The sequence below is a fragment of the Hipposideros armiger genome, unplaced genomic scaffold, assembly GCF_001890085.2.
Source record: "Hipposideros armiger isolate ML-2016 unplaced genomic scaffold, ASM189008v1 scaffold_16, whole genome shotgun sequence".
Lineage (NCBI taxonomy): Eukaryota > Metazoa > Chordata > Mammalia > Chiroptera > Hipposideridae > Hipposideros > Hipposideros armiger.
Genome location: NW_017731366.1, coordinates 4066638 through 4089230, shown reverse-complemented (window position 1 = coordinate 4089230; position 22593 = coordinate 4066638). Strand labels below are relative to the sequence as shown.

Here is a 22593-nt window from a genome sequence, read left to right as displayed (position 1 = left end):
TCTTAAACTATTTTCATTGTTTTTTATTCTTTTTTCTTTTTTTTGTTCCAACTGGGTGATTTCTGCTATTTTGTCTTCTAAATCACTGATCCGATCTTCTGCTTGATCTAATCTACTGGTGATTCCTTCGAGTGTGTTCTTCATTTCAGTTATTGTATTCTTTAGTTCCACCTGGTTGTTATTTATTTCTGTATCATTCTTTATGTCCTCCTTAAGTTCCTGAAACATTCTTATCATCAGTGTTCTAAACTCTGTCGCTGAAAGGTTGGATATCTCTGTTTCATTTAGTTCCATTTCTTGAGGTCTCTTCTGATCTTTTACTTGGGACATATTTCTTTGTTTCTTCATTCTGGCTGTCATTCTGATTGCTTCAATGTATTAGATCGACGTGGCCTCCTCTTTAAGTCCTTCGTTTAGAAGTTCTGCTCATCTAGTGTCCAGGGAACTTCTGAGGTTGAATATCTTATAAATGTAATTTTGGTATGATCCTGGGAGGCAGTCGGGATAGTGTCTGTCTATTCCGCCATCTTATCAGAAGTCTCTATACTATATTACTTTTTAAACTTTCAAAAATTTAAATCTAAACCACCTCTTGGAGTTAGACATTTCACTAATTTACTACATACTTTATGTAAAATAATATTTTCCACTTGTTTTAAATATACCTCTTTAAAGATTCTGGGATATGCTAAGCAGATCTATAGCCACACTAATCACATGTTTATGGACAAATATCATATCCCCTACTAGCTTTGATATTTTGAGAGTCAGTGTAAGAGAGTTAGAAAGATAAGCATGGTGGGATGAGGTCAACCTGAGTTTGAATCACGGGATCACTTCTAACTAGCTATGTGACCTTTGATAAGTTAGTTAATTATTCTGATCTTTAGAGTCTTCACTGGTAAAAATAAAATGTGTAGCTGTTTTCATGGTAGTCATGACTATGAACGAAATGGTATAGGAGAAAGTACTCTGCCCAGTGCCTGGACATAGTACACCATCAACAAACATCAACTTCCTTCCCTGCTTATTCATCAGAGGACGGGTGAAAATCTTATAGCTGTGCCCGTGTGAATGGACCCCCTTTCCTCCGCAAGCCCACCAGAACTTAATGACAGAGCAACACATTATGCACCATTCATGAGATTGCCTTGTTTCCAAAGCTTCTACTCAAAAACAAATTCCCTATATGTGTGTTAGTTTATTTTCTCTCATATAATGATATCACTTGATAAATGGAAAAGATGTACCCCACAAATAATTATCTATCAAGTGAGTCAAGTGAGTCCTTATTGAATCTTATTTCAAGGGCCATCCTTTCAAATTGATCCCCTTGGCTGAGCTTAAAATCTTCAGTCAGTCTGACTGTGGGCTAATGCATTAACTTGTTGTAAATTTACTCATTCTCTTACCAGGGAAGAGAATCAGAGAAGATCTCATGTTTTCCTTATCTGAAAAATGGGGCTATTAGCACCTACAAGGCAGATGGAGGGACGAAATTAAATAATGTGTGTGAAAGTACTAAATAAACATAAAATGTATGCCAATACCTGATAAATTCTAATGAAAGCATTTGTTTAGAGTTACTTTATTTTCTGATTTAAGGAAATGGCTCTTCTTCCTAAAACAAAGTTAAGAAGGCAGGCTAAAGACATATTAGAAATTTTATGTATTTGTATGCATGCATAAAGATTTTAACATATATATCAGATATAACATAGAAATTTTATAAATCCAGTGTTTTAAAATTTTTTTATAGAAACCAGTTAGTCCATCTGTGTAAATTTGTTTTCCAACTTATTTCCAAGAAGAGCGCCAAAAAAGGTTATCACTGGGGCTGCAATTCAGATCATAGTTCATACACACACAGGCTATGGCAGGACTCAGATAAATCAAGCGTTTGTTCTTTCTGCTTCAGTTTCAGTTCTGCATCCACACACGTTAGCCCGGCTGTTTGAATAATCTTCCTCAAACACTGCTTGACTTCTCCAGTTCGAGACTCTATGGAAGCCAATTTCTTGCTTGTATTTTCTTGGCTTTGAAAGTCATTAAAATGCCCTTAGATGCTACCCAGAGTTCACAGATTCTTTACCTGGAGCCTTGTCCATAGCTTGTCAATTTCACTTCTACCAAGAGGCCTCAGCAATGCTGTTCAGTTCTAGGTCATAAGAGCTAGCTCAGGCGGCCATGTGTCTCATAAGTGAGCCATATGACCAGAAATTCGTATGTGTGTCAGCTACATAAATTTCCATTGAAAACATTAGTAAAATTTAGCCTATTCGCTGTTTGAAAATTAGCGTGATGTTGGAGGCAGAAAGAGGCCAATAAATTGGGTCTGTCAAAACCCATTAATTCCATGGGATTTCAGAGTAGAGCTGAGTGGTATATGGTCATCCAGGCAAAGTGGAATAAACAGCTGCCTTATTCTTCAGGAGGCATGTGGCAACTCTAAAAGAATGTGCTTTACTCTGTGAAAATATCTGGACCCTTAAAATGTCCTCACCAGATGAATACGTTGTGTCATTTCAGATTTGCAGTGTCAAGTCGAGGCACTTGGGCTAAAACTTCAGAACGCAGTGACCGAGCTGGACAACTATAAAAAAAAGCTCATGTAAGATGGTGAACATCAAACAACCTGTAAGAATTTAGAAAGGCCCCTGATGTGTCCTCTGAACTCCTTTGGCAGCGATTCAGTTGTGCGGGTCTGCTCGGCTGCCCTTCTTGGCTACTCTTCTAGCCTAGATTGTACATTGAAGGACCTGTAAATATTTTTAACTACATGAGATGTTTCTTTCCGTCAGTCAGAAACTTACCTATCCATGCATTAAAGCTTTCCCTGGTTGTTCCAATGTAGTAAGTTAATGTGAAATAGTCTCTGAACCACTTATATAGCCCCAGCTGCTGGAGACATTTCTCTATGTTGCCTGTACCAAGCTCTTCCATCTCTATGGCATCTGCCCTGCTTCACTACCAGGATGAGCATTTAGGATCAGAGCCTGGGACTGCTTGGACTGCTTAGAGCTCAGGAGGTCCATTAAAACCAAATGTGTGGCTTGGCCATTGTTTTATGACAAATGAAGTTTGAAGTCAAAATAATTTACTCAATAATTTTGACATACAATTTGTTAATAAATTGGGTATTTACTATATATATCCAAACCTTCTGAACTTCTTAAATGGGAAGGTTTATTTAAATTCTTAATTCTCACTCTTTGTGGGGGTTAGGATTGGAAGTGGGTCTCACCTATCCAACTTAACACCATTCTTTTGTTGTTTAAAGATTTTTAAAGGTTTCTATATAAGTTTTGTGGATTTTTTTACTTAAGGGGAAGAGTCAGTTTTTAAATGGATGAACTTGGGTTTTTTTGTTTTTGTTTTCCTAATGTTTATAAGAAAATGTTTTCCAAGGCTTATTTTTGAAAACAGATTTTATCAGTTAAGATGCTTTGGGCTGCAAGTAACAGAGGTAGAGTGGTTTCCAGTTTAGTCAATCCGTAAGCTCAGTAACATCTCCACGGGTCTTGATGCTCCCTCTGTCTTCATCCTACTGCCCTCAACATTGGCATCACCCCAAGTCTAGGTCTCTTGTTATCATGAGATGGCTGCAGTTCTAGGCACCACATCCAAATGTAACCACCCCAGGAGAAGGAAGGGCCTGTTTTTCTGCTGTCTCCTTAGAAGAGAGAAAAAAAATTTCCCAGAAGCCACCCAACAACCTTTTCCTTACATCCTTTTAGCTAGAACCCTTTACAGACTCTCTCCTAAATGAATCCCTAGCAAGGGGAACGGGACAACCACAGTTACTTTAGACCAAACAGGATTTATCCTAAGAACAGATGATAATGCGGCTCTGATGGCCAGGAAGGGAGCTGTAGTGCATGTTCAGGGGTAACCAGCGGTGTTTGCCAAAGAGGTAGAGTGTTAGTGATGCTCTGAAAAGTTGATAATGAAATTTTCTACAAATTTTATTTGTGTCATAATATCAAGATTAATTTAGAGAAGACCTCCCTGAAGTAATAAAAAATATGGATACTGTGAAATGCAATGTTATTACTTTGAAATATACTTAGAAATATACTTTTATTACTTTCATATATAGTATATATTACTTTCATATATAGTATATATTACTTTCATATATATATATATATATATATATATATAGTACAGTGAGAAACATAGATAAATGAGACTAACAAGAAAGACTGCTATAGATGGTGAGGAATTCTGAGGAATTCTGGAAAGAGAATTCATAGGAAGGTTTATAAAAAGGGTCAGCTCTACGGAGGGATAAACTGAGGAAAACCAGTTGTGCGGTGGATGTGCCGCAGGCAGGACCTCACTTGGAATCAGCTAACTCAAAGAGGAGGCAGGAGGATCTTCATAAGGTGGTTCTGAAGCCCCAGCCTGAGGGAGAACCCCGGCTGCTGACCGACACTGTACATTACAGCATGACTCCCCCACAGACGGTCTCTAGACTCCATCCCCATAGACACTGACTTTACATTTGGGCCTGGGTGGCTCCCTCCGCTCTGTGTTTGTAATGCACTCCCCCGTGATTCTGACGCGGGTGGTCCCATGAGGCCCAGTCTGAGGAATCACTGAAGCCAGTGGCCCCTCACCAAACCCCTTCCAATCAGCAGGCCCTGTGGGAAGCAGCATTTGTGAGGCGTCTGCATCCAGAACAAAGCAAGGAGTGTGGGGACTGGAGCTGGCAGGCCTGGCAGCTACTGAACCCCAAGAGAGGCTGGGGTCCCCATATTCCAAGACACCTCCAGTGCCCCCACCATACCCTGCCTCTTCAGCACAACCTTCAAAAACAACCTAGGGCGAAAAATAAACAGCAAAGCAGACAAGTAAACAAAGAATCTTAAGGCTGAGGGTGAACACTCAAGCAAAGATTACCAGGTGTATGAGAGAGAACCCTCCAAACCCCCACAGCCAATGCCGCTGAACTCACACAGGAAAACTTTTACACCTGAGGAAATTGTTAAATAGCAAACAGAAGATGTTAAGGTAAATTTAAAAAGTTAAGATGTCCTCCAAAGTATTGTAACCATAAAAGAACCAGGATTGTAACCATAAGAAAAGAACAGGCTGTTATGAAAAAGAAGCTATTAGGAATTTGAGAGAATAAAAATAGGATTAGAAAAATGATTCCATTTATATAAAAATGTATATGAATGTACACACACATATATATGGATTTAAATGCATTGAATAAAGGACTAGCAGGATTACAACAGTTCCCTCTGCAAGTGAGAGTGGGGATGCAGAGAGACTTTTATTTAACTCTGTATACTTATATATTTCTTAAATAGCTTACAGTGTGAATGTCTTCACTTTCATGTATATAATAAAAAGAATAAAATTCACTTAAAATGATTTCTAATTGATTAGTTACTAATGAATATGTCTATAGAGTGTTTATACAAAATGTATTTCTAATTCAGGGACCTTTTTTAACCTCCTGACACTTTATTTGCAGCCACCCCCTTCTCATAATTTGAGCAATGATCTGCTTATGACCGTCATAAAGTACTAATTTGTAAAGCTCTGACTTGACCTCTCAGCACTATCTGACACAGTTGACCAGTCTGTTCTTGGAGCCTTCTCTACTATTGCCTTCTGAGATATAATGTTCTCCTGATTTATTTATTTTTTACCTCTCTGGTCATTCAAGAGAAATTTTTGTCTCTCACGTAGGTGGCCTGGTGGCATTCCAATGTCAGAGTACAGGTCCACATTTCATATGATCTGAGACTGAACAGGGTAGGTTTACTTCATTCATTCATTCATTCATTCATTCAATCCGAAATGCTTGCTGAGTGAGGATTATGTGCCATGACCGTTGTGTACAGGCACTAGATATCGGAGTAACAAGATTGACAAGCTCCAGTAAAGCAGTTTAGGTAATTTCAGGTAATGTTAAGTGCTGCAATCATATAAAACAGGCATGACAGAATGTGAGCGGTGGGGAGCGGTGGTATACTTTTGACAGAGTGGCATCCCTGAGCAGATGGCCTTTGAGTTAAGAGCTGAAAAACAGAAAGGAGCTGGCAGTGCGGAGAGATCAAGGACGAGGACCTGTATTCTTTGGAGTTAGTTTTACAAGTTCAGCAAACATGAAGAAGGCCAGTTGTGGTGGACAGACTAATGGCTTCCATGGATTTTCATGTCCTAATCCCTGGAATCTATGAGTATGTTACCTTCCATAGCAAAAGGGACTTTTGCACATGTGATCAAATTAAGGATTTTGAGGTGGGGAGGTTATCCTGAATTATTTGGGCAGGGCCATATAATTGAAAAGGGCCTTCTAAGAGGAAAGCAAGAGGTTCAAAGTCACAAAAAGATGTGAGGATGGACGCAGAGGATGTGATTTGAATATGGAAGAAGGGGCCACAAGTCAAGGCTGCAGGTAGTCTCTGGAGGCTAGAAAGGCAAGGAAACATTGTCCCTTGATGTTGCCAGAAGGAACACAGCCCTGGTGGCATCTTGAGTTTAGGACTGCTGTCCTTAAAACTGTAAGATAAGAAACGTGTGTTGTTTTAAACCACGAGTTTGTGGTGATCTGTTAGAGCAGCAATGTGAAATAAAGACACCAGTATGTCCAGAGCCTACTGAGGAGTTTGGATTTATTCAGAGGGCAGTGGGAAATTACTGGAGGATTTGGGGCAAGAGTGTGAATTAATCTGATTTGTTTCAAACAGTCAGCATGGCTGCTGCATGGAGAATGGACTGGGAGTACAAGAGCAGTCAGGGAGTAGGTGGGAAGCTGTGGGTTCATGAAGTGAGAAGTGACTGGTGTAATGTAAGGCCATAGTGTGGAGGTTGATGGAACTATATGTTGGAGGTGAATCTGACAGGATTTACTGACGGGGTCGATGGGGTTTGGGGTTTTCCACATCTGGGCAGACTGCTGAGAGGCAGTAAGTGTAGTAAGTAGAGCCTAGACTTCAGATGCGGGCTGCTGGCTAGGAGCGGTCACCTTGGGCATGGTGCTTCTCTCGCTGGTCTCAGCTCTGTCAACTCTAACACGGGACTAAGGGCCACTTTGAGGGTTGTGTTAGACAGATAAAATGTTACCTGTTACTATTATTATTGTGTGGGTACCATTTATTGAAGTGGGAAATGTGTAAAGGAAGTAGATACAGGGGTGAGGGAAATAAGAAACAGTGCTTTAGATCTGTTAGATTGAAGATGCCTTTTGGACAGCAGAGTGGAAATACCGAGGAGGCGGCTTGAGAGTAGCTGTTTCATCTAAAGGAGGGGAATGGTATTGACCCTTGCCTTTCAGATTAGGGGAAAATATCCAATTATTTCATCTGATTTCCTTTGCTTTGATTGACAGAAGCAGCAGGGGCCCTTTCTGAAGGCTTTTTCAAAGCAGTTGAAGAGAAAGGATTAACACTATTTGCTGAGAGTAAAAGAAGGAATGTGGTGTTTAGAGAGATGTAGGCATTCTTTCTATTCCTTCCAGTTGCTTCCACCCTAATGAAGGTGAAGATGACAATTGGATAGTGAAGGGTAGACCATAGAAAGAGTGCTTAACTGGCGTGGGAGGTGGGAGCTTACCGCTGGTGAGGGGAATTCTTGGGATGGTAGGCTCCCTGGGGAGCAGACTTAAAAACAGGCAGCCAAGGTTAATTGTCCACATAGTTAGTAAATAACCACTAGAAGGATTTCTACTGCCCCTGCCTCTAGATTTGGAAAAGTATGTACAAGAGTCTGAACACAGGATGAAAGTTGTGGTGGGGCTGCTGAATATCAAAGCATTTTTTAAAGCAACATTTTTATACATTTTAAAAACAAATGTATAAAACTTGGAAAATACAGGAATATATAAAAAAAGACTACGGTTATATTTTGATATATTCTTATAGTCCATTTTTCTATGTAATGTATATTTTTAAACATAATTTCACTTGGTGATATATCCTGGACATTTGGCCATGTCATTACTTGATACATTTATTGATTATTATGAAACGGTTATGTAGTACTCCAATCTATGAATGAACCATAATTTATTTACTAATCCCATGTTTTTTAGAATTTTCAAATCTTTCACTTTTATAAGTAAGGTACTTTGAGATGAATATAGATAAATCTTTCCACTCACACAATTATTTTCTTAAGATAATTTTTGCTAGAATCAAACTTGCATATTGTTAAGGCTTTTAATGCATAATTACTCCTTGCCTTCCAATAAGATTATACTTATTTTCAATCTCAGCAGTGTTTATAAATCCCCATCTCTTCACTTCATAGCCAACACTGGGTATTATAACTTAAAAAAAAAAAGTTACTAGTTTAATTGATGAAATATTTCTATCCCTGCACAGTTTGCTCTTTGTAGCCCGTCCTCTGCGACCGGCCTGAGCGGAGCCTGTACCCACGTTCCTAATGGCATGTCAACCTTTTCCTGATTCCTTGTTTTCTAATATTCTACTTGGCAATAATTTCCAAGTAAAATAATTTCCAAATATTCTGCTTCTCATTAAAATTTATACCCAGCTATAGCAACCATTAATGACTTTTGCTGTATCCAGTCTTCACCTTAGTGGCTGCTAAGTGATGATTTGCTAACTCCACCCTCCTGCTCCACTTTTGAGTCATGCCTCAGCATTTTAATGTAAGCAAAGCCTCCCTTCTTCCCATTAAAAAAAAAAAAATATATATATATATATATATATATAATTGGTATGGAGTCATGAATTCCTATTTTTTCAATGACTTATAATTCATTACTGTATTTAATTATTTTGGTACACAGATTGTCCTAGGCTTAGTTAGTGGGAGTCCCTTCAAGCTGGCTCATGTGACACTGGAACATGATCCCATCATCTTTTTTAGCACTCCCTTACTTTCTGGCATAACAAGATGCTTCAGGTATACCTGCACTGCTCCACCCTTGGAATCAGCCGTTTCTCTGAGTAGTCCTGCTTGCCTTGAATGAGGAACAGCATTAGAGTCCAAGATCTAAGCTCTCAGTATTCTCATGTGCTTCTTGATTCTGGTAATGGCTTCTACATACATCAAACCTATCAAATTGTATGTAGTTTATTATATGTTAATATAATACCTTAATAAAGCCACTTTACAAAAATGAGATAATAAAGGAAACAATGTTCTATAAAGACATTTACTTTACAAAAACAAAAAGGAAAACGAAAATATAATGGATAAAACTTGGGTAATAAAACTCCAAAGAAAACCAAAGTGATTACCATAGAATTCATGGAAATTTTTTTTTTAGGGTGAAGGGCCTTGGCTGTGTTGGGAACAGGGACATGAAGCTTCTAGGGTACCTGGTAAAGTTTTATTTTTTGACCTGGATGGTAGTTACAAGAGTGTTCTCCTTATATTAATTCATCATATGTATTTTTTATGCAATTTTCTATATCTTACAATTTTGTCACATTTTACAATAGAAGGGTTTAAAAATAAATGAATGTAATTCATGTTCATGATGCTTTCTAAATTATTATTTATTAGAAACTACAGTCATTATGCAAGTAGGGCAAACCCATTGATAATCTATCTAACACATTTCATTGTACGGGGTATAAACTATTTTAAGATACATAAGGTACATTTGGATAATGACTTAATGAACAGTCTATATAAACTTAAATTGGAATATTAATCTTTCTTAATATGTTAACTTTTTGAGTATTGTTATAAAACCCAATCATATAAGATCAAGACAAATGCTTATTTCAGTTTTAAAAATTTCCATTTGGTTCTTTTTAATAGTTCCTATTTCTCTGCTGAGATTTTTTATCTTTTCATTAATTAGAGTATATTTTCCTTTATGTCTTTGAGCAGAATTATAATTGCTCCTTTAACAATCCTCTTCTGCTAATTTTAATATTCAGGTCTTCTCAGAGTCATTCCCTATTAACTATCTTTTCTCTTGAAGGGTCATGCTTTTCTGTTTCTGCTTATGTTGAGTAATTTTTATTCAGGACATTGTGAATATTACGTTATGAAGATTCTGGGTTCTATTCTATTTCTCCAAATAATGGTGGGTGGTATTGCTTTACGCAGGCAATTCATTTGGTTGGCTTCAAACTGCAGACTGTCTCTAGGGCAGCAGCTCCAGCCTCAGTTCAGTTATGGGACTTCCTCCGTCCTATTCAGGGTTAGCCCTTTACAGCCACTGTGCTTGCCCCAAACATGATCCTTAGCTCTTCTAGCCAGATCGACTCTGCGTTTGCTACCAGTTTGCTATCAGAATTTGAGTTCCCCTACATGGTGCAGACTGTGCCTGCCCTCAGGCTTAAAATCATGAAGCAAACAAACAAACCAAAAAACCAAAAACAACAACAACAACAAAAAAACCCTGATACCATGCTGTCACCTCACTCCAAGTGTTAATTCCTTCCAGAATGTGTTTGCTTTTGGTCATTTTCCATTACCTTCACTAGGGGGTTTTATTTCCTTTTTAAAAAATGTTATCCAAAGTTTACACTTTTTATTTAAATGCAGATCAGTCACATAGGAGCTTACTTGGACCATTATAAAAGTAGACTAATATTTCTTTAAAGAAATAATATGAATATGTTAAGAATTTTTTTCTAAATAAAATAGTGATATAGAAAAACACATATTGTCAGACTAACAGATTAGATTTTTTTTGGCAAAAAAAACCAAAACACCCTTTGGCAATCTATTTCTAATTTCAAGGAAATCTGCATATATAACCACAAATAGACTACGTGTATAAAGATAAGAAAAGTAATAAAAGAAAATCATGTTTTAAAAAAGGAAAACAGTTATAGTTTAACATTTTGAAATAAATATTTGAATATTTTTGTATTATTTTAGGAATAAATCTAATGAAGCTGCTGACTGTCAAAGAGAACTTAGAAAACTGAAATTTGAATCCATTATTTTTGAGTCACGGTATGCATTGCAAATATTTTAATTAATATCTTTTAGTAATGTAATGTGAAATCATATTTTAAATAACGTTTTATTTAAAATGTACTCAGCCTTTCTCATTGTATTGTTTACATATATTGTACAATACTGAATTCGAGTTTATAATGTCTTGAAGCTGTTCATTGATCTTTGCCTCTGCCTAGATGGGAAAACTTTCGTATCACAGAACTATCTATTTTCTTAACATTTTCAATTTTTGTAAGTTAAAGTTATAGTCTATAATTTCAAATCGGATTTTCTTATATCTTTGATAAACATAAAAATATAATATCTAATGCATATTGATGGATTTTTTTTTCTATTCCTTTTTAGGCACACCAGATTGCTTAAAGAAAAAGAAGACTCTTTAATGGCTTGTCAACAAATATATAAAACTTTACAGGAAGAACTGACTGCAAAAAAAAGGCAAGAAGAAGACATAATAAAAAGAATTAACCTTGCAGAAAATGAACTAGAAACAACCAAAGCTCTTCTGAATCAGACACAAGAAGAGGCTGAAACACTAAAAAGTGAAAGGTGCAGTCAAGAATAATTTCTTCCAAAAATATTTTATGTTTATATCAGTATTGCATATATATTTGAAACATCAAGGTCCTACATAGTTTACGAATAATGAAACAGGATCAAAGATATATTTTATACAAGGTCATTCTATCCTATCACCTCATTTTACAGGAATCAAACGAAAGCTTAAGTTGGTTAAACTACTTGCTTAAAGTCACACAGTTAGTAAATGAAAGTAGAGATGGAACCCACATTGCATTTGGTGTTAGATTTTTTTTTATTGAAAAGACTCAGAAAGACCATGTGTAGTACTAATACTACTGAATTTCACCTGGCCAATAATTGGTGGAGTCTGTCATTTTCCAACAGAAAAAAGTTTTTATATCACTTTTCCCTTTTACTGGCTTTTACCTTTCTTCTCTTTGGCATTTGTCAGCACATCTTATTGACAGGTCTCTATAAGCAAAGATACCTCTGGTATTGAGGGTAGTGTCATGGATACTAAGAATCATATTTGTCCAACCTTCCTAGATGTTTTTGCTGTTAATTGGTTATTAAATTAACCTTATTAGATACTTAGTACCTCAACCCTGCTTTCTTTCTTTTTGTTCTCATTTGCCTGGCATGTCTTTGCTCATTCTCTCTGAGTCTTTTCGTTTTAATGCATATTTGATACATAGCACATATTTTGGGTTTTTGTTTTTATTGGTTTTTATCAAATCTGAGCATCTTTAATAGGAGATATTATCCCTTTTACACTTATGGATATAACTATTACATCCCAGAAGAACACAACTTCAATAAGGGCAAGAATTTTTAGCTTATCTCATTCTCTGTGCTCAGAAAGCACTATAGGCTATTTGTTTTTCATTCTTTGTATCATTTTATCTTTTAGTTTATTTTTTACTTTATTCATTTCATTTTATGAGTATTTGGCTGCTTTCTAATTTAGAAGATTTATAATCTTCCATACCAATAACCTGCTTTTTGCAAAAGTGATGTACCTTGTAGTTATATGACTCTTCATTCCATCCCGCCACCGCAATTATGTATTATAGTTGCTCAGCCCGTAGCATATCAGAAGCAGCAATTTTATATGCAGGCAATTTGCAAGAGCCAGGTTTACTAATAACAAGGAGGACTGGCAGCTGAAACATTGACCATGCATAAGAAGAGAGAGCAACTATAAATGCAAACGAAACATTTAAAAGCACTGCAGTTTGGCCCAGTATACAATAGAGACAAACATACCTACACACATCAGTAACCTTGAGCGTCCCTATAGTTATCACATAGATTAATAGTTGGTGGCCATAATGATGGCCCTGGGTCTGAAACATTAAAATAAGTCATATACTCTATATGAAAGGTACAGAATCATACATCTTAGGACACTATGAAATAAATTAAAAATTTAAGTCTTCTGTGTAGAACTTTGGGTATCAGAGCAATATTCTTATATTTCTGTATTGTCTAGAATACTCCATTTCAACGATGCCAGATTAATTAGATTTAAATATGTATCCAGATGAATGCTATCTCCTTCATAGTAGTCATTGAGAAGGTTCTATCATTGTTCAAATGTTTCTAGAACTTTTTTCTGAGGATTGGCTTAAGTGCACATATTTTGGAATATCCTCAATATGATGAATCTTTGCCCTTTAGGGATGAATTTAGTTTAGTCCTGTGAATATGATGGGAATCAATCTTGCAAATACCATTTGGGATAAAAAAAATAAAATGTTTTCTTTTTTAATGTGCTTAATAAATTATCTCCGACTGCAATTTGAAGAAGGCAGCTTTATGAGTGTTTTGAGAATTAATAACATCATTAGAATAAATATAGGGCTTCCTTGGGGGATAGCTGTGAAATAGCACACTGAATGTATATGTTTTGCATGTTTTTAAAAAAAGTTTAGTGTGATTCTAATCTTACTTTCTGTTATAAGTGTTGAACGAGAAGGATAACTTCAAGTGTTCAGAGAATAGAGACATCACTGAACTACCTTCTCCTCCTATTCTCCCTCCCTCCCCCCAATCTTTTTCTCTCTTATTCTTGTTCTTTTCCCTACTTTGCTCTCTGTCTTTATCCAAAAGCAGGCATGGTATTACTTAGTCATTTGGTATAGCTAAGCTTATTGACATGATATTTATCACATAAAAAATAATCAAATATACTTATGGACCAGTAAGTTATCATATTATCAGAGGATTACTCCTAGACATAGCAGTGTCCTTTTTTTGTCCTAGGCCACCTTCAGATTTTGTCTGCCTTCTCCTCTACTGTATCCTCAGAGTGTGGGATATGTATCCACTCAGTGTATATTTGTTGACTGACTGAATCACTTGCTTTGGGTAATTCAGTCAGTCGACAATTATTTGTTGAGTATTTACTGTATGCCAGGTACTATGTACCCTGAGGATACAACGATGAATAAGAAACATCCCTGTTCTCATGAAGTTTACAATCTAATGGGAGAGACAAAAACAGTAAAAAAAAACAAAAAACAAGAAGAAGAAGAAGAAAGAAAGAAAGAAAAGAAAAACAAAGGAGTAGAAAACTAACTAGAATATTTTAGATTGTGATGATACTGGACATAAAGTAAGTAAAGGAGTATTACGAGTATAGTAGAGACTGATAGTAAGGTGCCTGTTTTAGAAAGAGTGGTCATAAAAGTTGAGTTCCAAAATGATTCATAAAAGGAAGACAAGTAGAAGTTACCAAGCCAAGAGCCAGGGAAGAGCTTCCCAAGGTGAGTTCCTGGAAATGACAGCCAAGCAAACGAGTGAGGCAGGCGAGGGCCAAACCCTGCAGGTTTGCAGGCCATCAGGGGTTTGGGTATTATGTGAAATGCAATGAAAGGAAACCATTGAGGGGATTTAAGCAAAGCAGTGACCTGTGGAAAGATCATTTCAGTGCTGGGTGGATAAGGTGTGGCTATAGGCAGTGGGGGCAAGTCAGGTCATTTACTGTTTTGATTTTAATCAAAAGATTTTATGTATAGTTAAGCCTAAGGGAAATGAGAAAAATGAAAATCTTCCGCTCCCAGCCCTGACAGCTTCTGTTCAGTTATTCAAGTGTCTGTACCAGGTGGATGGCAGCAAAATAGCCAGGGCGTACCCTGTGTTGAGCCAAAGAGGATATAATGAAAGCCAAGTTAAAAGACGTGCTAAAGAATAATGACCTTTTGGGATCTTCTGACATTACCGCTTCAAAGCTTTGTCTCCCTTTGGCTGTAGGGACAATGAGTTATCCTGCCCCTTTCCTGTCTCTGTTTTGGTTCTTTGCCTTTCCCTCCTGCAGTCACCTGACAGCAGACGTTCCAAAAGATTCAGGCATGAACTTAGCTTTCTCCTCTCACGTTCTTTTACTTCCGTAAGCTGTTTCTCAGCTGAGCAAGTTTGCTCTTGACACTTGGATTTGAAGCACCAGTGAGAGGTGCCCCTGAGCAGTTGGAGATGTGAAAGTCCTTCTAAAGAATAAGCTGAGCTCAGGAAAAACCTGTAAAATAGAGATGCTTGGCGACACCTGCAGAGATGCTTGTTCAGTGGGGCTGATCAGTGCCTAGGAATTTACTGCACAGCAAGGTCCCAAACCACCACCATGGAAAGCCTGCAAGAGCCACCAAAGGCCGAAGCCCAGCTCCCCCACAGTGGCTGGGTGCGCCTCCCTAAGCTCCAGCGGCATCATATGCGCTCTGCCCCTCCTCCTTCACCCCTCCCAACGGCAGAGCCCATGTTGAAGTTCCACTGGACCATATGGAAAACGGGCAACTTAGAAGCTATATGGTTTCAGAACAGGAGAAAAAGAAGATGTAAAAAGCCAGAACTGACCCTAGAAAAAACAACTGACAGAACTTCTGAATTTGGAGCAGGAAAGGAGTTAGTGGCTAGGATAATTCGTATATTAGTACAAATCTATCAGTTATGCATTGCGTTCTCCCCCATATTCAGTCAAGGAATCTCTATTAGGAGAAGAGGCTGCACTGGAAGGAAAAGTAGGTGCCCCGAGATCACAGACGCTGGCCAGCTTGGTCACAGACACACTGAGGCTGGAGAGACGGGTCTCCTTTGTGGACAGGGGAGAACGTAGCAAGGCACAGGGGAAAGCGCGGCTGTTTTTAAAATTCTGTGTCAAGAGTCATCAGCTCTCAGGCTTCTGGGCTACAGGGTCTTTTTGGCCAGAGTCAGAGCTCTGTCCAGAACCATGAATTCATAACACCACTTTGTGGATTAAATAGAGTTCTGTGGGCTGGCGTGCGGGCCTATTTCCATTTTTATGGAAAATTATTCTATGGTAAAATGTGCTCATAATTCCCTACAACCAACTTACAAATACATTTTATAAAGACATATGTGTTTGAGTTTGAAGGCTGCCCACGTATAACTCGTAGAGGAATTCATTTATGCACTAACACAGGGCCTACAATCATACTGCCGAAACATGTAGCTGTTTATAACAGCTCTCATACCCTGTGCATTCCCAAAAGCTTTATCCCCATCTTGGTAAATTCCAAGGAAAAATATAGATAAGCACTTCCTGCGATTTACTTGCCAATAACACGATGTGATTAGTGAAGAGCATATTTGGAAGGAAAGCTTATTTGTAACCAAAGCTAGGTGCAAGTTGCTTAGGTGTAAATTATTCTTGCTGTTGCTCAGAGCTTGCACTCTTAAGCGAGCTCTCAACCAACTGAGCCACTCAGCTGGCCCAGTAATATCATTCTAAAATCACAAACCTCATCAGGAATTTTTTTTTTGAAGACTCACTTCTCTGATTTCCTAACCATCAACAGCTCTCGAAACAAGAGACTTGACTTCTGATGATATCACAGACTTAACTGCTTCTGATGGAGGCAGGAGTTGTGCAAAATCCAAATTATCTCTTTGATTGATAATGTGAAAACATCTCTTTTAGAACAACTTGTGAAACCGAAGTTGAAGCTGTCATTTGGCATTACGGTTTGACGTTTGTTTGTAGCCACATTTTCAACTGTGGTTAAGGGAATCTCGGTTTTGGATGTATATAAGAAATTATATTTTCTTTTTCTTTTTTTTTTTTTTGGTCTAAGAATTTTAAAGTGATAGTTTTAAAAATAAACACTCTTAATTGCGAGTAGATCCTAATTTGCCTATGTGCCAACTCCAAAAACATTATTAGGGAAAAAAACACATCTGGTGAAATTGCAGCATAGAATGTTACAGATAGCCATCCCTTCCTCTAAAATGTGAAAAGCGAAAGCAGCGTAACATATGGCAGAGCCCCAAGCTGGTAGAAGCTGGAGCCAGCTTTGCCTGTGGTGAATAATATCACTTCAGGTAGTCATTTACCACTCAGGATCTTTGATTCTTCTAAAAATTAGGGAATTGCATTAATGTATTTTCAAAAACTGGCAAGAAAAAACCTACTATATCCCTAGATACTAAAACAGTGTCTGACACATAGTAGGCACTCAATAAATATTTCTTGGATGGATAGATGTATGGATGGGAATGAATTTAATCCCAATCAAACCACTGATTATAAGATTTAAAACTCGGAAGCTCCCAGAGTTTCTCTCAGGCCCAGAGAATTTCTGATTTGCCAAAAATCAGAGCTGGGCATATAATTCAAACTTTTGGATTCTAGTGATAATCGTCTTTATTGGATTCTTAGTAAAATCCAAATTTCAGACTCAAGTCTGTGTTGTTTCCTATAATTCTAAGGCAGCAATATCTCTAGAACTGGTTCTGAAGAGGAAACTGGATATTTGTATGATACAAAAATAGCTGCATATTTTCAGCTTTTTATAACGTGGAAAATATGGAATATGTCTCTAACAGCTACGTTTTATTTCTTATCATTCCTCTAGATTTCTAGCAGAAAGTCTCACTAGAGTCAACGTTGATCCTTTATAGTTCCTTTTAACACAAGATTGCTTTTTCTTTATCAATGTCTTAAGATGGTTTTGTGTTCCTCAACAATGTGCAAGCTCTTCTGCTGGTGTTCCATATAAGTGTGGTTTTTATTGGCGGAATCAGAATTACCTTTTAACATACAGTCACTTCTGTATGCATTACTCAATATGCATTCCATGCTCATCAAGGTCCGTAAGTGTTTGTAACGTCATGTATAATAATTCTTCCTGCCTTGTCCTATGAAAGAATCACATGGAAGAGTTCTGAGACTCAGGAACAGAGGTCCAGCGGAAATCAAAGACATCTGTAAGTCCTTATTTCTGTAGCCATAAATATCAAGCAAACTTAACCATCACAGATGCAAGTTCATAATTTTTATCACAGTTCATTCAAAACGCCTTATACTATGTACAGGTATCATAAGGGACTTCATAATTCTTTGAAAATTCAGTGAATAATGATCACTTCATTAACCTTGTTTAAACCTTGGCCTACTATACTTTAGCTTCCATAATCTACTAGACTTTCACAGTTTTATTCTAAAAGGATACATATAAGAGTGGTCTTTTGTGCTGGGTCCATCAGTGGAATGTATTTGGGATGGATTCTACTTTTGATGGTATCAAAATTGTAACTATCTCCAGCGAGATTGAAATTCAAGCATCTCAAATATTCAATACCATCCATTTTATAGTAAAGGTCACTTATAGTGTGCTCACAGGCACCCATCTGAAAATGCTCATCTGAATTTTCTAATCAGTAAGAACTCTTTTCAAATAGAAAACCCAGCTTAAGAAATAAAGTGGATGCCAGAACACTGCTGTCTGGACACTTCTAACAAGCACGTGGCCAGCCACATCCATTCTATGATACTGGCATTTTGAAAACCAGGTGAAGTGCTACCTTATTTCCATTGACCACTGCTCCTTATTTGATTAAGTTTGCTGTCATAAGATTCTAATCTTATACCTGAAAGTCTTGTAATATCACTTGAAGGCAGACCATTGTATTAGTTTCCTATTGCTGCTGTCACAAATTACAACAGCCTTAGCGGCTTAAAACAACACACATTTTTTATCTTACTGTTCTGGAGGTCAGAAGTCCAAATTAGAGTTAAGGACTAACATCAAGGTGTCAGTAAAGCTGGTTCTTTCTGGAGGCTCAGGAGAGAACCCGTTCTTTTCCTCTTCTAGTTTTTAGAGGCTGCGGGCATTCCTTGGATCCTGGCTCCATAAATCTAATCTCTGCTTCTGTTATCACATCATCACCTGACCCCACAATAACCTTCTTTCCTAGCTCTCATATAAAGACCTTGGTAATTACATTTAGGGTACATCCAGATAATCCAAGATAATCTCCTCATCCCCAAATCCTTAATTTAATCACATCTGCAAAGTCCCTTTTACCATATAGTATGACATATTTACAGACTCTGGGGATTAGGACATGGATATCTTTGAAAGCAATCATTCAGCCTACCATAACTTTGATAAGTTAAAATTGGCTGTTACAACCCTATAACAACCACTAAAATAAAATTAAACAGAGTTACAGCTAGTAAGCCAACAAACCAGATAAAATTAAATCATAAGACATACAAAATCCAAAAGAAGGCAGAGAGAGCAGAAAAAAGAAACAATACATGAGACAAATAGGAAACAAATAACAAGATAGAAGCCTAATCAAATCAACAATGCAATTAAATGTAAACCATCTAAACATTCCAATTAAAAGAGATTATCAGGTTGTATAAAAAAGTAAGATTCAGCTGTACACTGTCTAAAGGAAATATGTTACAAATGTAAAGACAACTAGGTTAAAAGTGAAAGAATGTAAAGATATATACCATGCTGACACTAATCAAAAGAAAGCTGGACTGTGTCTATTAATATCAGACAAAGTAGATTTTAGAACAAAGAATATTACCAGGAATAGGAAATTTTTTTCAAAATGATAGATAGATCGATTCATCAGGAGAACATAACAATCCTAAATGTTTGTGCGTCTAATAGCATAGCTTAAAAATACATGACACAAAAACTGATAGAACAATAAGAAGTAGAAAAAAACCTCACAATTATTGCTAGAGATTGAGCCTTCTCTCATTAATAGATAAAACAAGTAGGAAAATGAGTGAGGCTATAGAAGACTTGAATTTTACAATCGATCTAATTGTAAAACAGTACAACTAATTTGGAAAACAGTTTCGAAGTTTCTGACAAAGTTAAACATACACTTAACCTTGTTTAACACTTAGCCATTTCACTCCTCGGAATTTACCCAAGAGAAATGAAGGGCAATATCCATACAAAAACCTGTGCACAGATATTGATAGCAGGGTCATCTGTAATAGAATTAAACCTGTGAAACAACCTAAGTGTTCATCAACAGGTTAACGGATAAACAAATGTGGTACATCCATACAATGCAATACAACTCAGCAATAAAAATGAATGAACTATGGTAAAACATGAAGGAATGAATCCAAAAGGAGTTATGCTGAGTGAAAGATGCCAGACAGAATAAAAGAATATACTATATGATAGATGTAGAATTTTGTATAGAATTCTGAAAATGCAAACTAATCTATAGTGACAGATAGTAAGCCATTGATTACCTGGGGTGAGAAGTCAGGAGTGAGGGATTAGAAAAGGGCATGGGGAAACTTGGAAGGTAATGGTTATATTTGTTATCTTGATTGCAGTGATGGTTTCACAGGTTTATACATGTGTCAGAATTCATCTCAGTATATACTTTAAACTTGCAGTTTATTGCTGTCAATTATAGCTCAAAAAATCTTTTTTTTTAAATCCTCTTGAGACCATACCCCCACATACACCGAATCTTCGGTGAATAAGAAAGAAGTTGGGAAAGCTGTTTCTCAACAGGGCAAATCTCTAATGCCCTCTTCTAATGTGGCCAAGATAGACAATGGAAAAGAAAGCACGTACACATCAGAGAGGAAAACCAGGAGCTATGGAGAAAACTGGACTGAGATATCACTCCCATGTGAAAGAACCATAGTGTAAGCAAAGACTGTTCCCCAGCTCCAGGGTGAGAATCCTCATAGTGCTTTCCAGTAGAATTTCAGAGTTTGCAATGTACTCCACCTGGTGCCAGGTGTACTGTGCACCTTCCCGTGAGAGGACTATCTACCCACACCTGACTGACATCAGACTTGGCCATTTGACTTTGTTCTTGCCACTGAAGTGTGAGAGAAGTGATATGCACCAATTCTGAGCAGAAGCTTTCACAGATCCAATGTTTGGGCCATGTTTCTTTTCTGTGACCCCCACAAATGGGTATCCCCAGGTCAGAGTTGCTCCTTCAGCCGCATCCTAGAACAAAACACGTGCAGCAGAGCAGCAGATGACACCTAACAAGCAAAAACAGACTTGGGGCCGGCCGAGTGGCGCAATGGTTAAGAGCTGGCTTGGGACGCCAGAGGGCCCCGGTTCGGATCCCACATATGAGGGCTAGTGACACTGCCCTCCACAGCTAAGATGCTGAACAACAGCTCAACCTGGAGCTGGGCTGCCCTGAGTCGCCGGCAACGGCTTAGGTTGTCATGGGCTACCGTGTGTAGCCAGCAGCCAGCGTGAGCGGCCAGCAGCCGCAGTGATTGGCGGTCCAGAAGCCGGCGACTGATCTGCCTCACCCGGGAAGAGTGCAATGATGGTGCCAACTTGGGCCAGTGAAGCAACGTCTTCACAACTCGACTGAAGAACAAAACGACAGCAACTTGTCTGTTCTCCTTCCCCCAATTCCCCAGCACTGTTCCCATCCCCCCAATTCCCCAATAAAAATCTTTAAAAAAAACCCCAACAGACTTGGATATTGTCACTTCTTGGATTACAGACATGTTAAGTTTGAGATGTCTCTGTAATATAAAAGTGGAGCAGTCAGGTGGATAGTTGGAGACATGAGTCAGATACTTAGAGAACAGATCTGAGCTAGAGATAATATTTGGAAGCTGTCAGCATCTATATTGCATTTTAACCATAGGAGTAGATAAGATAACCTAGAGAAAGAGAAAAAAAAAGAGATCCAGAGTCAAGTTCTGAGGAACACAATATTTAAATGACAGGCAGATGAAGATGAGTCTGCAGAGGAGATAGGAATGGCCATGTCTTTGAAGGAAAGCCACAAAGGAGGTGTTTAATGTAATCCCACTTTTGCTGTCCTTATTCTTTGTTCCTCCTGCTTCACTTCCTTTCCTCTAGACTGGTGAGCCAGCATCAGAACCTGCTAGGCCTGCCTCACGCTTTAGAAGACAAACCTTCCTTTTACATTGCTGGATTTTGAGCACCGTTTGGACAGGGACCCTGCCTTGCTAATTCACCGCTGTCCCTCTAGGGCCGGGTGATGATGCCTTAGGTATGGTGTGCACAGCCGTCAGTAAACCCCACTGTCACCCCCCCATTCCTTCACCTTGGTCTTTCCCGTAATTCTCTTTCCTTCACATACCCATTCTACTCTATGCTCAGGCTCTATAATTAGCTGTTTTTGTAAATACTGAGCAGATACACATGAGGTTTATATAGGTATAAAGGATAAAGAAGTACAATACAATGAACACCCATGCATCGATCACCCAGTTTAGGAAAAAGAACCTTAACATTATCTTTGAAGTCCCTTGTACTGCTCCTCAATTCTACCACATTGCATCTTTCCTCAGAGAAAACCACCAACCTGCATTTTGTGGTTCTCAGCAAACTAGGAAGAAAGAGTATCCACAAAAAAGCACAATAACACCTGGGGTTTTTTGGTTTCATTTGATAATTTTACCAAGTATATTTGTATTCCTAAAAAATGTTTGATTTTGCTTATACTTTATCATCATAGAAATAAAATTATGCTATATGTATTACTCAGTACTTTTTTCTTGGTGCTCAAGATTGTGTTCCTGGGATTTGTCCATGATAATGCATGTGGCTGAGAATCATTCATTTCTTCATCAATATTGTATTCTAAACAATACCACAATTTATTTATCCTTTCTGCTATCGCTGTATTCATAAGTTTTGATATGTAGCAACTTCATTGTTGTTCAAATCTAAGTCTTTTTTGTTTTTTTTTTTAAAGATTTTTATTGGGGAATTGGGGGATGGGAACAGCGCTGGGGAATTGGGGAAAGGGGAACAGACAAGTTGCCGTCATTTTGTTCTTCAGTCTAGTTGTGGAGGACGTTGCTTCACTGGCCCAAGTTGGCACCATCATTGCGCTCTTCCTGGGCAAGGC

General features: G+C 37.8%; 1 protein-coding gene across 1 annotated transcript in view; it reads left to right on the top strand.

Annotated features, from left to right (window-relative positions):
• LEKR1 (leucine, glutamate and lysine rich 1) overlaps window positions 1-22593 on the top strand; it is a 169233-nt gene that overhangs the window by 102407 nt on the left and 44233 nt on the right. The window contains exons 8-10 of the mRNA XM_019626541.1: window positions 2530-2611; window positions 10834-10911; window positions 11263-11466. Coding sequence (XP_019482086.1) covers window positions 2530-2611; window positions 10834-10911; window positions 11263-11466 — 364 coding nt within the window. The remainder of the gene's footprint in view (window positions 1-2529; window positions 2612-10833; window positions 10912-11262; window positions 11467-22593) is intronic.